This window comes from Heptranchias perlo, chromosome 4 (assembly GCF_035084215.1).
Source record: "Heptranchias perlo isolate sHepPer1 chromosome 4, sHepPer1.hap1, whole genome shotgun sequence".
NCBI classification, from domain to species: domain Eukaryota; kingdom Metazoa; phylum Chordata; class Chondrichthyes; order Hexanchiformes; family Hexanchidae; genus Heptranchias; species Heptranchias perlo.
The window spans coordinates 120,087,099-120,103,304 of NC_090328.1; the positions used below are offsets into that span (position 1 = coordinate 120,087,099).

At 42.5% G+C, this 16,206-nt stretch overlaps 1 protein-coding gene and 1 long non-coding RNA gene across 3 annotated transcripts in view; one reads left to right on the forward strand and one right to left on the reverse strand.

Moving 5' to 3' along the window:
* ugcg (UDP-glucose ceramide glucosyltransferase) overlaps positions 1 to 3,160 on the forward strand; it is a 44,235-nt gene extending 41,075 nt beyond the window's left edge. The window contains exon 9 of the mRNA XM_067983580.1: positions 2,915 to 3,160. Coding sequence (XP_067839681.1) covers positions 2,915 to 3,085 — 171 coding nt within the window. The 3' untranslated portion in view covers positions 3,086 to 3,160. The remainder of the gene's footprint in view (positions 1 to 2,914) is intronic.
* A 2,082-nt stretch (positions 3,161 to 5,242) lies between these two features.
* The window catches only part of LOC137321252 (uncharacterized), a 28,708-nt gene continuing 17,744 nt past the window's right edge, over positions 5,243 to 16,206 (reverse strand). Inside the window, exons 3-5 of one of the 2 annotated variants that reach the window (XR_010962757.1) lie at positions 14,503 to 14,646; positions 13,725 to 13,820; positions 5,243 to 6,208 (exon numbers count right to left, since the gene is read on the reverse strand). This is a non-coding gene — a long non-coding RNA (uncharacterized lncRNA). The remainder of the gene's footprint in view (positions 6,209 to 13,724; positions 13,821 to 14,502; positions 14,647 to 16,206) is intronic. The other variant, XR_010962758.1, reaches the window with a different exon arrangement.

The window sequence follows — 16,206 nt, forward strand, 5'->3', positions numbered from 1 at the left end:
ACAGAATCTCAAAAGAAGTTATTGATTGTGAAGCTCTGAGATGTACTGCAGATATGGTAAGGATACATATACACAAATTCACTCATTAGTCCATTCACTAGTCGTGTCTTGGAGTTGATCTCCAGCCTATCCAGGAAGCATAGAGTGGTAACGTAGCCCAGGGCAACTTTACAAAAGTCCGGTAACAAGATTCTTAACCTGGTACTTGCTGGGTGTGTGCTTTTAGTCACCAGCCACTTTAATGACTGCAGAGCACACAAGGATAGGGTGACTGAACACCTTGAGAATTTTCAGTTAATCATAGAGCCAGCATGGATTTGTGAAAGGTAGGTCGTGCCTGACAAACCTGATTGAATTTTTTGAAGAGGTGACTAAAGTAGTGGACAGGGGAATGTCAATGGATGTTATTTATATGGACTTCCAGAAGGCATTTGATAAAGTCCCACATAAGAGACTGTTAGCTAAGATAGAAGCCCATGGAATCGAGGGAAAAGTACGGACTTGGTTAGGAAGTTGGCTGAGCGAAAGGCGACAGAGTAGGGATAATGGGTAGGTACTCACATTGGCAGGATGTGACTAGTGGAGTCCCGCAGGGATCTGTCTTGGGGCCTCAATTATTTGCTATTTATTAACTACTTCGATGAAGGCATAGAAAGTCTCATCTAAGTTTGCCGATGACACAAAGATTGGTGGCATTGTAAGCAGTGGAGATGAAAACATAAAATTACAAAGGGATATTGATAGATTAGGTGAATGGGCAAAACTGTGGCAAATGGAATTCAATGTAGACAAATGTGAGGTCATCCACTTTGGATCAAAAAAGGATAGAACAGGGTACTTTCTAAATGGTAAAAAGTTAAAAACAGTGGATGTCCAAAGGGACTTAGAGGTTCAGGTACATAGATCATTGAAGTGTCATGAACAGGTACAGAAAATAATCAAGAAGGCTAATGGAATGCTGGCCTTTATATCTAGAGTACAAGGGGGCAGAAGTTATGCTGCAGCTATACAAAACCCTGGTTAGACCGCACCTGGAGTACTGAGTGTAGTTCTGGGCACCGCACCTTCGGAAGGACATATTGGCCTTGGAGGGAGTGCAGCGTAGGTTTACTAGAATGATGCCCGGACTTCAAGGGTTAAGTTACGAGGAGAGATTACACAAATTGGGGTTGTATTCTCTAGAGTTTCGAAGGTTAAGGGGTGATCTGATCGAAGTTTATAAGATATTAACGGGAACAGATACGGTGGATAGAGAGAAACTATTTCCACTGGTTGGGGATTTTAGGAGTAGGGGGCACAGTCTAAAAATTAGAGCCAGACCTTTCGGGAGCGAGATTAGAAAACATTTCTACACGCAAAGGGTTGTAGAAGTTTGGAACTCTCTTCCGCAAACGGCAATTGATACTAGCTCAATTGCTAAATTTAAATCTGAGATAGATAGCTTTTTGGCAACCAAAGGTATTAAGGGATATGGGCCAAAGGCAGGTATATGGAGTTAGATCACAGATCAGCCATGATCTTATCAAATGGAGCAGGCACGAGGGGCTGAATGGCCTACTCCTGTTCCTATGTTCCTAGTTAAAACTGATTATAAATCCAAGTTCTTTCTTTTCTTTATAGTGCCTTTTAAGAACTCAATATTTCAAAGCCAATGAAGTACAGTCACTGTGGTAATGTAGGGAAACACAGCAGCCAATTTGTGCATTACAAGGTTCCACAAACAACAGTGAGATAAATGACCAGATAATCTGTGTGTGATGTTGGCTGAGATATATGTTGGCTAGGGCGAACTCCCCTACATCTGTAAGAGTTTGTAAAAGCATTATTATAATGCCTCATTTATATCTTAGAAATGCCACCTCTTGACAAGTCTATTAATGAGAACTGGTCAGTCCTAAAGACCTTTTAGAGAGTGAAAGATAAAAAAGCTGAGACCTTGTGGGTGGTTTTATTTTTTAGATTAAGCAGCAGTAAATCTTTTAACTTTTCTGCTGTTTGCCACCAGTTACATTTGAAATATTAAGATGTTACTATAATTAACATTGGGCCAGAAATCGGGCAGAGTGGCAAGGTAACGCTCACTGCAGCTCCTGCAAATTAAATTAACAAAAATACTTACTGCGGGCTCTGTGGCGTCAAATTGCTTGATTTTGAACTTGGAAAAAAGTTGTGCACAGACCACCGAGCCTATGAGCAGCATGAGTTGACCCACATTGAACAGTCTGTGAGAATCTGTCAGGAAGAGAAGTCTTGTCCACAGGTTCATGCTGCTTTGCTCACGCAGACTTCGTTCATTTAAAGTTAGCATTCTGGATGTCATTTGTAAATACATTTTTTTAATCTTTTCTAGAAAAAGCCAAAGAAATAATTGAGTTAAAGAGACAGATGGGAAAAATTTTAAATTTTAAATTTTTGAAAGTTTATGACCAAAAACTATTAAAGTAAGGAGTAATATGTGACTCCACGTTTTTAAAATTTAATTTTTAGTTGTTTGGCAGGCATTAAGACGAACCATGCTTTTAAAACTTAGTTTAGACCTGTTATTTTTAAGCGTACCTGTTTGGTGGTGTAATTAGTTACTTTCCAGCTGGGCAGATGAGGAAGTTTGTGATTTTTCGATAATTTCTCTGCAGCATGCGATGGCCCTTTAATCCGAAGCTGTCAAATCACTGGCGAACCAATGGGAGCAAGTTCATGATTCCTGCGTTTTAGTGTGACTCTGCAAACGTGGGAACTTGCTTCCTTCAGTTCGCTATTAAAAACGGAGAGCGCTGTTGAGCTCCTCTGTTATTTCAGGAGCAATATTTGGCCCATTATTGCAGCAGCAACCTATGGTATATGAATTCAACATGAATAATTTGATTTTCCTCTTCTCTTTACCCCCCCCCCCCCCCCCCCCCAATTTCTAATCCAGGGTGGACCTCTGTGTTTCTCAAAACTTGATTATGCAGTAGCTTGGTTCATCAGAGAATCCATGACAATATACATATTCTTGTCTGCCCTCTGGGATCCCACTATAAGCTGGCGGACAGGTCGTTACAGACTGCGCTGTGGTGGCACAGCTGAAGAAATCATTGATGTATGAACACCAAGTCCTGACTGTATAAATGAAGAAAAGTATTATGTATGATGTTTGTATAAAGACTTTTAAATAGTTCTACCTTCAATAGTTTTTACTTGTGTGTCCTAGTCTGAGTTAATTTATTTGCGTGACACTTGCAGCTGAATAAAAGAAATTTAAAAAAAATTGCAGAAAATGATTGAGGCCAAAAATGCATGTTTTTCTATCCCTCTGTGCAAGGGGGTGGGTTAGAAACTTATTTTTAAAAATATATTTTAACCTGGCTACTTGTTTTTAAAAGCAGATACAAGAAATACTGTTTCTTTAAACATTAGGTTTGGATATTGTGTTTAGTAATTGGACAGTGCAGCACTAAACACAAGGAATAAAAACATCTGATAGGCAGCTGTTATTTCTCTAATGCAAATGATTTAAAAGAAATACTTTAGTAGGGAGACAAACAGGCATTTTTTTGGCCTCATATAGCAATGACCAAAAGTAGGCTTAAGTTTGATAGTTTTATAATCTGCTATCTTCTGGAACAACTTTAGTATTAATCACTGCATGTGTATTAGCTTTTATTTCTGTTTTTTGGTTGCCTTTTGAACAGCTAAGTAGCTTTTTTAAAAGAAATCAAAGCTACTCTTGGCTGTATAATATTTCTCTGCTAAGTGGATGATAATTCATACATTTCAAGACAAAATGAGATTGGACACCTTCATAGTATTCAAACGATAACCTTGAGTGTTTGGAATAAGGATGTGAAGTTCCACAACTTGTAAATATAAAAATGTCCTTCAGCATAACTGAATAATGTTTAATAGGTGGGAGGGCATGGATGGGGTTATAATTACGATTGCTGCAACTAATTCCAAAACTCTCAAACTGGGTCTGCTGATGGTTTTTTTTTTCCTGGTGTTACTATCTTGATCCAATCTGCATTAGTAAAGACTAGTTTGGTATTCATGTGGAAATTCAATGATTTTGCAAAAAAAAAGCTGTTAATGCATGCAGTTGAGTTTCCACCTTCTCCTGGAAAAGTATTGATGTTTGTATTCAAAAGTGCTGGATTTACTGAGCTCATTGTCACAACTTATAACCAATTGCAGTGGTGAACTGGATCTGTTGAAAAGGGGTTGAAAATGCTATTTGTATGCTTGGGTGAATAGGGATGGGCCTGAAAGATTTTTTTTTTTGTGCCCTGAACCTTGTGCAGAATTTGTATTTTTTTTTGTGTGTGGCCATTTAGAAATGGCATAATGCCATAATGTATATTTCATGAAATGTGATTTTTGAACTTGTTTGCATTCTGAGCAACACCTAGACTTAAAAAAAAACATTTTTAAAAAAATAGTTGGTTTACTCATAAATCACTGCTGGGCAGTCAAATCCATAGTGTAAGCAATAATGAATTTTTTGAAACTGCATTGCGGTGAATGATGCACTTTAAGCTCAGACAATCTGGTTCAACTTGTGGCCAGACAAGCTTTAGCTTATATATTGCTGTTGGTGCACCTTTGTAAATCGTTTAAATTCATTGATTCTTGTTTCACAAGTATTCTTACTGTCAGCATTCATAGAATCCTTGGGTTGAGATGGGAAAGTTTAGGAAAATACCTGACTTTTGTTACGCTACTGGTGTGAGCCATTTCCCTCCCCTTGTTTTGTTACAACATTTACCCTTATGACATCATTTAATTGGTTTGAAGGGTCACTATAATCTTTGCACAGCTCAAGCATAACATTTTGTACATATGATCCCACCCCACCACATCCATTGGCATGAATCAGGTGAATCCTGAGGAAGTCCTATGTTATCTAAAACTGTCTGGTTGTGATCCACTAATTTTAAGATTTTGTGTTGTCATTTGAGCTTTGCTGTTTACTATTGACTGTTATTTGTATGGATTTGTTTTTTACACAACTCATTTTTATTTATGAAATTTTGTTAGCCTGGCCAGTGCTGAAATGAGAACTCTTACTTGCAGCCTAATGTGATGCTGGGTTTTTTTTCCATGACATTTCAGCTGTGAATTAACAAAGAATTCTAAAGGCAGCGTTTTGAGATTGAATCATTTCTGCATAGTTACAAAGCAGTGTGTGGCACAGCTAAAACTGGCTTAACCGAAAATGAAGTGTCACTAAAGCATAGTCTCATAATTTTCATATCTTTCCTTTTTATTGAGCCATGTGTACTGTATTGATTAGAAGTACAAAAGCATACAAAGATAAGTCAACACCAGTTGTAGTTGGGTGTACAGGATTTATTCAGGGACCCTACTGCGTGTTGCAAAGTTCCACTGATGTATCTTGAGTTGTTAAAACAATCCTCCACTAAACTGGTCCCAGTGACTCTGCCTCTCTATGGGCTTTTTAGGTGTTTAAAAATGAGCCTTAATGTCTTGTATGTTCCAGGGGCATGTATGTGATGACTAGCCATGTAGAATGTATCAGCTCTGTCCTTGTTGGTCTAAATCGGAGACTGCTGTTTTGTGACACTGACCTTGCCATGTACATAAGCAGACACTGAAATGCAAGTGTGCTTTATTTAATTGTCAACTTTGTGTTGTGTTCCAGACTCTGCCATTAAGCTGTTAATCCGTGAAAATTTTGCTTCAGAAGACTATATATTCCAAGATGTCAATTGTACATTCAACTTTTTACTGAATAAAACATTTGAATGTAGTTGTAATGTGAATAGTTTTGTATGAATTATTTGTCACTGCTTTATGAAGTGGTATAAGACTATAACGTATAGCATTTATGTTTTAATTGTTATTAAAAAAAAATCAAGTGGTGACATTGTTTTGTGCCTTTTTGTTGGGATAAAATCATTACAATCCTAATTAACATCTAATAACTGTGGATTCTACCCAACTCATTTAATCTCCTAAAGGAGGGAGGCAGCCAGCCCAGCTAATAGTGTTAAACATTCTTGAAATGATAGCAATTTGTCCCTGACCCTCCCTGAAAGATAATCAAGTGAACCTCCACAGTCTTAATCACCCCTCACAACCAACCTCACTCAATTCAAACAGTTGCATTCCATGGATAATTTTTACTGTGATCTTACTAACATACAACTATTGTGTCCCATAGATTAATTCCATCCAGGTCTATCTTCATCTTTTCAACCTTCATCTGTGGCTGTGGAATTAATGGGGAAATTCAGCAGATAAATCAACAGCTTTCAGCAATGCCAGTTTCAAACCTGATGTATCACCTTGTCACTTTTTTTTACATTAACCATTTTCTTTCTTGCTCTTTCATTATATTACTACAGAGCGGTGGTTCTGATTGACCAGCAGAAGAGTAAAAGGAGGGAGTCAAACCCCACTGCATTCCGTATTTGACTAATTTTTTTAAAAAGTGTAGTCGCATCGCTATGAGGAGAGCCCCACTCAAAATCCTTGCAGAGCACGAAAAAGCTGAAAGGGGGAGCCAAAGAATTAAAAGGGGCAGAACAAAATTGTAGTTAGAATCTGAGACGTGTAATTGAAAGGGAAGTACTAACCTCAAAGTGGTCAGAGAAGAGCAGTTATCTCTAGACAAAGCACAGTATAAAACTGCTTACAGCTGAAAGGGGAGTTATTTTCTGTTTATATTAAAAAAAACACATCCTAAACTTTTCATCTAATTGACATGGATTATGGGTAGGATGGAAATACGATTGCTGCAAGATGTTTACGCGGGAGAAAGCCAGATACAACAGAAGGCAGAAAAGATGACAACTTTATTTTAAAAAGCTAAAGGAAGGTACAAGAACCAGCAGGGGCAAACAAATCTGTTTATTGAGAAAGAGTGGATAGTACCAGACTTGGTTAATATGTTACCAGAGATTGGTGAAAGGGCCAGATTAGCACTGGACTTTGGGAGTGAAGCATCAGGCACTGGGTACATGGTCAACAAGGAAACCAAGAAGCTATGGATATTAGATGGGATTATGGCATGATGAAAGGTAAGATAGTCTGAAACGACAAAGTATTGAACAGTTACTGGACAAAGCCCCGTACAGAAGGAAGCTAGGTCATTAAGGGAAAATAGATGGGCTAAAGACAGATTGAAAGGTACAGGGTAATTGTAGGTTAGGGAACTCTTGTTCAGGAAGGTGGATAGCTAAGTGTCACGTAGGGACAATAGCTATAGGATTTTAAGTTGTTTACCAAGACCGTTATTGCGATATCACTTAAACTAGACAGATGGGGGGGGGAAGTTCAGTGAGGAAACTGCATCTCAAACAAGAATGAAAAGTGGAAAATAAGAAAGAAAGCCTTGCATTGATGTGGCACCTTCCACGACCTCAGGACATTCCAAAGCACTTTACAGTCAATGAAGTACTTTTGAAGTTTAGACACTGCAGGGAACAGGTGAGTATGAATATAGTAATGCAAGAGAGATATAAGGCTGTGGAAGTGGGACTCGGGGCTCAGTCATCAGTGATAGAAGTTACCAGCTGGGGCAGGGGGTTGTTGCACATATATTGGATAAACTAAAAGACTTAAGCATGTTCCAATCACGTACCACAACAACTTGCATTTATATAGCGCCTTTAACATAGCAAAACGTCCCAAGGGGCTTCATTGGAGCGATTATCAGACCAAATGTGACACGAACATGAGACTCTTTGCAGGTGTCACGAGAAGAGAATGGCCAATAAAAAAAATGACGAGTTCACAAGCCTCCCAATGACAAGAGAAACTCAACAGCATGCGGTACCAAACTGCTGCAACCCCCATTCAGCCATGTCGGGTGAGATCCTGGATGGTGACTGCTGCCAGTAGAACTTTACCCCCTGCAAAAGTTAGCACCATCAGGAGAAGCAGAGAGAACATAAGAATAGAAGTAGTTAAAAAAAACTTAGGACTGCATTCGTCTTTTATCAACATGCCTTAAACAAGGTGCTGGAATTTCCTCTTCTCCCTGCAGAGACAGTTCCCATATGTTTGACATTTACTTCCTTTGATACTCAGCATTGAAAATGTGCAGAGAACAACCTTTTAGTTTCAAAAGGAACAGAGCCAAAGGATTAAATGCCACTGATGCAATGTATATTGATGAATATTATATTGCTGTCATAACAAAGTGAGCTACAATGGAGGAGCTGTGACGTACTAGGATTGCTTGGCTCTTCCTCTGCACTCCTGCTATAACTCTGGTGAGTGTGGCAAGAGGATTGAAAATTAGGCTGGGTCCTGGATACGGCCTTCTGTTGGAGTTCCTGTGGGGCCTCCACCAGGGGCAATCTGGGATTTCCCATGCCCCCAGTGAATGGTAGCATAGCCTTGTATTATCAATGCCCACCTCCCTTTCCGTGAGAATCTCGAAGATCCCATGCCCTCCCAGGGGAGCCTCCACCCACCCCAAGCAAGGCCAGTGATGTAGGATTGGGCGTTGCCAGAGACTCCCAGGCTGGAAGCTCCTGCGTCCCTGGCCTATAAAATGCCCAGTGGACCACTGGCAGCTGATTGAGACTACACATACCGGCTGCTCAAATAGGCCCCATCTGTAGGTCCGAGCTTAGAAACATAGAAAATAGGAGCAAGAGTAGGCCATTCGGCCCTTCGGGCCTGCTCTGCCATTCAAAATGATCATGGCTGATCGTCTAACTCAGTACCCTGTTCCCGCTTTTTCCCCATGTCCCTTGATCCCTTTAGCATTAAGAAATATATCTATCTCCTTCTTGAATACATCTAATGACTTGGCCTCCACTGCCTTCTGTGGTAGAGAATTCCACAGGTTCACCACCCTCTGAGTGAAGAAATTTCTCCTCATCTCGGTTCTAAACGGCATACCCCGTATCCTGAGACTGTGACCCCTGGTTATGGATTCCCCAGCCATCGGGAACATCCTCCCTGCATCTAGTCTGTCTAGTCCTGTTAGAATTTTTTATGTTTCGATGAGATCACCTCTCATTCTTCTAAACTCATGAATATAGGCCTAAGTCGACCCAATCTCTCCTCATACGTCAGTCCTGCCATCCCAGGAATCAGTCTGGTAAAGCAGCCTGAATCCCTGAAGATAACAAGCACCCAGGATGGTGAGAGGGGGCACACGTCTGCCCCAGTATGTGGCCTCCAGGGGCAGCCGGGCACCCGAGATGTGCTCCTAGTGGTGCGGGCACCTGCCTGAGGTATTTAAATTCAGCAATCTCTCCCTGACCTCCAGGGATGTTGGTGAGACCAGTGCAGAGTGTCCCTGACCAGGATGCCAGGCTCACGGATCTTTCGCCCTGCAGAGCCTGGCAGCTGACGTTAACACCTGGCCTGCTATATCTGATTTCCACTAATGTTTTGCTTCCAAAGTTTCAGCAAACTAAGATTACTTTTCAAGTGTTGAATGATGGCAACAACAACAACTTGAATTTATATAGCGCCTTTAACGTAGTAAAACATCCCAAGGCACTTCACAGGAGCGTCATCAAACAAAATTTGACACCGAGCTACATAAGGAGAATATTGGGACAGATGACGAAAAGCTTGGTCAAAGAGGTAGATTTTAAGGAGCGTCTTAAAGGAGGAGAGAGGTAGAGAGGCGGAGAGGTTTGGAGAGGGAATTCCAGAGCTTAGGGCCTAGGCAGCTGAAGGCACGGCCACCAATGGTGGAGCGAAGAAAATCGGGGATGCGCAAGAGGCCAGAATTGGAAGAGCGCAGAGATCTCGGAGGGTTGTAGGGCTAGAGGAGGTTACAGAGATAGGGAGAGGTGAGGCCATGGAGGGATTTGAAAGCAAGGATGAGAATTTTAAAATCGAGGCACTCACGGACTGGGAACCAATGTAGGTCAGAGAGAATAGGATTGGTGCAAGTTAGGATATGGGTAGCAGTGAGGATTCCAGATCCACCTCCCTTACTGTGCTGAGTTAGCTGATCTCAGTTGTGCTGATGGTGATAATTGGCAGGGTTTCCACTCCTGGTGGGAAGGAATTGCTGTACTTGGTATGTTTTAGAGACATTGTAAGTGCACTCAAAACGAATGTGCATATATATTATATTAACTTGAACACAGCACAGACAAGGACCGGGTGATAAGAGAGTGGAGATATGTTAAGGACAATCAATTTATTTATTTAGTGTATGCTGAAGACAATCAATAAGGGCTCAAAATTTCTCATCGATTTTAGAGAAAAAGTCCCATCTCTTGTACTCTCAGCTTTTTTCACTAAAACTATTGGCAAGAGGAATTCCCCTCCCTCCATGGTTATTAAGAGGTTCGATTTACAAATATTACAGACGTGGGCTCTGAAATTCTGCAGGAACACTCCTGGCATCTTGCCATAACCCCAGGCAGAGACTGGCAAAACCCTGGGTAACTTGGCTTAAAGTTCTCCCCCGCCCCCAACAAGCTTCATGGTATCACCAAAATTATGGTTCCGCTGGGAACTAGACTTTTCAGTGGGTGGCACTGTGCATTGTACCCTGCCCTTTGGGAATGTCTGCCATAACAATACATCAGTACAGAGCAGGCAAGACGCTGCACTGCTGAATAAAACTCTGCCAATAAAAAGAAAGAATTTGCATTTATATAGCGCCTTTCGTGACCTCAGGATGTCCCAAAGCGCTTGACAGCCAATGAAGTAATTTTGAAGTGTAGTCACCTGTGACGTAGGATACGCAGGAGCCAATTTGCACACAGCAAGCTCCCACAAACAGTGACGTGATAATGACCAGATAATCTGTTTTTAGTGATGTTGGTTGAGGGATAAATATTGACCAGCGGTCTCTTTAAGGACTGTTGGTGAGTCCACTCCATGCAGGTACAAATGGACAGAGCATGCTTGTCGCACACTCCACCCATTATAAGATATTGGAAATGGTGCACCAGATGGCAACTAGTTGGGTACCTGAGATATAAGGCGAGGCTGCAGAAGCTGGGAATGTTTACGCTGAAGAGAAGGGGGTCAAAGGTGATATGGTGGCATTCAAGATCCTAAAGGGCATAGACAAAGATAAAAGTAAATGGCCCTGAATTTACTTCTGGTGGACCCCTAGTGTAACTCTAGCAGGAGTCTGGCAGAATGGCCGGAAACTCCACCGGGACTTGGAACTATCAAGTCCTGGCCTCCACCCACCACAAACAAAGCCACTGACATGGGGGGGTGGGGGGAATAAGACCGAGAGCAGGGACTCCATACGCTGGAAGTTCCCGGTTCTTTGACCCTGATGGATTTGTTGGGATGCTGGTATGCACAATGAGATGCAGCATACTGGCCTCCAGCGGGGAAGCGGCCTGGACCCTCAAAGAAACGGTAAGTTTTTCTTGAAAACTTTTTTTAAAAATTGGCCACCTTTGAAAGGGGGCTGAAGTAAGGTGGGGGGGGGGGGCGGGGGGGAGAAACAGCACGGACATGGTTTCTCTTGGGAGGGGGTAGGGGAAGGGGTGGGGGGGGGGGGGAACAAGGCATCCCCTCTGGATGGCAGCAGCCACCGTAAGTTTCTGGAAGCGTGGAGCTGGCAGGGGCCCGAGGTATGACCATAATGGTGCGGGTGCCCGTCAGCCTAATTCCAGTGACGTGCCCTCCCTTGACCCACACATGCTATCCTCAGTCACTTCACACATGAGGTTGAGTTTCAGTTCATAGGAGGTCTAAGCCTGCCTATGGAAGCTGTCTTTAGTGGTGGGCATGAATAAAGAATACTGTGAGGAGCCTGATTCATAGGAAGAATGTGTCAGTGATAATAGCTTCTCTTGTTATTATATGGATAAGATCCTGTGGTCCTTATAAGAACATAAGTAGTAGGAGCAAGGGCAGGCCATACGGCCCCTCGAGCCTGCTCCGGCATTCAATAAGATCATGGCTGATCTTTGACCTCAAATCCACCTTCCCGCCCGATCCCCATATCCCTTGATTCCCTTAGAGGCCAAAAATTTATCTATCTCAGCCTTGAATATATTCAATGACTGAGCATCCACAGCCCTCTGGGGTAGAGAATTCCAAAGATTCACAACCCTCTGTTTGAAGAAATTTCTCATCTCAGTCCCAAATGGCCGACTCCTTATCCTGAGACCAACTCCTTATCCTGAGACTATGTCCCCTAATTCTAGACTCTCCAGCCAGTGGAAACAGCCTCTCAGCATATACCCTGTCAAGCCCTCTCAGAATCTTACATGTTTCAATGAGATCACCTCTCATTCTTCTAAACTCCAGAGAGTATAGGCCCATTGTACTCAATCTCTCCTCATAAGACAACCTACTCATCCCAGGAATCAATGTATCGAGACAAAAAATGTAGTCTGTGATAAGAATTGACCTGCTTTATGGATACTATTATCTTGCGAGCAGTAGGCACATACAAGTAATACTTTGGACTTTCATACCCTACCTGCATAATAAACAATTATCTAATCTGGTGCTTTCTCCGCAGAACAACGTGGACGATGCAAACGCCAGCATATAGCTACAACCGACACTTGCTCAAACGGTCAACGCTGTGCCAAAGAAAGAGCCCCTCACATCTCCACCGAGTCACCAGAACCTCCACCAGCTGAAGGTGGTTTGAAGAAACCAATGGAGGTGTGGGTGGATCGCAGATTTCCTAGACCCGAGTCATGAAACAAAAGGAGTGGCAGGTACAGGAGATGATACAACGCCTGCCTTCAAATTGGGAGTAGTGAGCAACCCTGGCCATGCGCACAATGTTACGGGCCACCGTGCACGCTATGATAGAAGGTAGATTGGGCAGGATGGAGGAGTCTGCCTCAGAGATCTCCACGTTCGAGTTGGATACCTGCACTTCAGAGATGAGAATCTCCTTCCCTGACATTCATAATGTCCACCCCCCTGACCAACAGTTGGCTAAAGTGGACATCTTGTTGACTCAGAGAGACTAAGCAATGTAGGAGCATTGCTCCACAATGTTTTGCTCTGTTGCTGGGTCCAATGTGGGTCTTCTACTTGTTTCTATCACCATCTTTGCTTAAGTCACTTCTGTGAGATGTATTTCTGATTAGCCATAGGGCAGCAGCAAATTTATATAATGGTGGGATTGTTGGTGTGACAATAGATGAAAGGCAAGGCTTACCTTTGATTTATTTTATCCTACAATTGTAAAATAATATTTCCTATGGGAGCTAGGCTGTGTTGAGGGGTTAGTATGTGCAATCGGATATAAGCTGAACCATAGAATCATACAACGCAGAAGGAGGCCATTCGGCCCATTGTGCCGGTGCCGGCTCTTTGAAAGAGCTATCCAATTGGTCCCACTTCCCTGCTTTTTCACTATAGCCCTGCAAATTTTTTCCTTTTCAAGTATTTATCCAATTCCATTTTGAAAGTTATTACTGAATCTGCTTCCACCACCCTCTCAGGCAGTGCATTCCAGATCAGAACAACTCGCTGCGTAAAAAGATTTCTCTTCATCTCCACCCCCCACCCCCACCCCGCTTTTCTTCCAATTATTTTAAATCAGTCACTGTTGTAATGTAGAAACATACAAACAATGACGGACAGGAAAAGGCCCTCTGGTCCATCCGGCCTGTCCCACACAAATGTGATAGCTTGTGCATCATGATATATACACTCTTCACCCCACTAGCAACCATATGATCGTCTGGGAGAGGCAAAAAAAGATTAAAACGCAGGTCAATTTGTGGGGGGGAATCTGGGCAATTGAAACTAGTCCAGGAGATCGCTCTGGCCCTGATAATTCTATGCATTACATTACCTACCTTTTGTACGAGGTAATCTCCGCCCCAGCCAGGAACAGGTCCAGCTCTTGCTTGAAGGAATTCAACGAATCGGTGTCCACCGGATGAGCCTGCAGCCTGTTCCACAGGTCCACTATTATCTGGGGAAAAGAACCTCCTAACATCTAACCTCCATCTGGGCTCGTACAACTTTAAAAAATGTGGCTCCTGGTCCCCCGCTAACTTTTTTAATTGGAACAATCTGTCAAAACTGGAACACAATCTATTCCCTTAATCGTCTTATAAACCTCGATTAGATCACCACCCCCACCCCCCCGCCCCCCCCCCCCCACTAAGTCTATGCTTCTCCAAAGTGTGGAGACCCAGCTCTTTAAGCCTATCTTGATAACTAAGGTGCTTTAAACTGGGAATTAGTCTAGTGGCCCTCCTCTGCACCCTTTCCAAAGCCTTAACATCACCCACCATGTGAGGAGACCAAAACTGATCACAGTATTCCAACAGTATGTAGGTATAAACGCTTAATGCACCTGTGCTAAATTTCTGTGCGCTTGTTAATATCTATGTTAAAAAAACGTACAAAAGGAATTCAGTACAAGTGTGTTGAATGTCTATATGGGAACAGTTCTGGCTTGAAAATGTCTGCCCTAATAACCTAGTTAAAATAGGCCAACTTGCAATGTTCTGCACTAACTGACATGTTTGACATTGTGTTTTTATATTGCTCCCTCTTCTACACAAACGCTATGAAACCCACTCTGATCTTGATACCATTAAACCACATCATGTCAAGTTCACTTACTGTGGGGCTTTGATTAAGCTGCCTTTCCCAGGACACCCCAAGGGCTCTGGGGATTGCTGGACACATGGCAGTCCCAAAGACACCTTCTTAGCAATAATAAAAGCAGAAAATTGCTGGAAAACAACACAGCAGGTCAGGCAGCATCTGTAGAGAGAGAAACAGAGTTAACGTTTCAGGTCGATGACCTTTCATCAGAACTGGAAGTTGTTATGAGATGAACAGCTTTTAAGCAAGTACAGAGCCGGGGAAAGGGGAGGTGGTGGGGGGACAGGGGAGGTGGTGGGGGGACAGAAAGGGAACAACGGGGAGAGGTCTGTGATAGGGTGGAGGGCAGGAGTGATTAAGTGACAAAAGCGATGATGGTACAAGGTAAAAGGAGGTGATAATAAGAGAAGCATAGAAACAAAAATAAAAGCAGAATACTGCAGATGCTGGAAATCTGAAATAAAAACAGAAAATGCCGGAAACACACAGGTCAGGCAACATCTGTGGAGAGAGAAACAAGAGTTAACGTTTTGTCAGAAACAAAAGATGGGTCCAGAAGGAGGTGTAAATGGTTACAGCAGAATTTGAAGCGGAAGAGAGAATGGAAAATCTGACAGAAGGCTCCTGAGGCCCGGGAATGTGGCAGAGGAAAGGCAGTTATACCCCCAGGGGTGCAGACCAGAATGTGCAATGTTATTATAGAAGTACTTACTAATTGTATGGTTTAAATCAATGAATGTCAATTGTATTCAGGTGGTGATTATCAATTGGGGACTCACTTGTATCCTTTTTATAGGAGAGCTTATCTAGGGTGTGGTGTGTGTGTGTAAGGGGAATCTGTGAATAAAGGTTTGGAAGCAACTAAAGACCAGGCTCTAGTATTCCATCCTTCACCACTTCGCTATCCGATTTTAACAGTACTACAGTGTGGTAACTTACAAGGGATTTTGTTAAGCTGTTTGAGACAGTTTCTTTTTAAACAGAAGGTTTAACTTGCTATTGGATCTAAATTATCATGCACAAAATAGCATTCTAATGGCTGCCCTATAACTGCACATAACTGCCTCTGCAGTTACCACTGAAATAGCCTGAACAGCCACAGACAGGATGATTTCACCCACCATTCTCTTTTTATCCTCAGAAAATGCTCATGTCATAAATCAGACTATTTCCTGCACAACATATGTTTGATTTCCTAGCTGGTGTCTCTGTAATTAAGAAAAGCTTATGAACAAAATTGTCTCCATGCTTTCTTTTAAACTGAATATGACATTCCCGTTATTGTTTCCTTGTGTGGGCAGCACATGTATCTGAGAAGGCAGACAGACGGAGAAGACAAGCTGCTCCCAGGTTCGTGGTCAATGGACGCTGTATTAACCAACTGGAGGGGGATATGTGACGTGGTCAGGAGATGACCCAATTCAATTTTCCCCTTTCCTTATGAGCTGACCTGTGCTGACTAGAACTGATCTCAGGTCAAGCCGTGTGAGCATTACAATTGACCACCCACGCTATTCCTGATTTCTATGCAATGTCTCATGCTGCAAAGTCTATGTGGGGATATCATGCGAGAACAGGATTAGGTCCAGCTTCCCACCTCCTCCCCATCCCCTGTTTGAATATCCGCCAACAGTCACCATTCTGACGTAAATATTAAGAATGATCAGTTGTGGGTGGGACTGGGGGTTTGGCAGCAATAAGTGGAAGGTAAAAACCTGA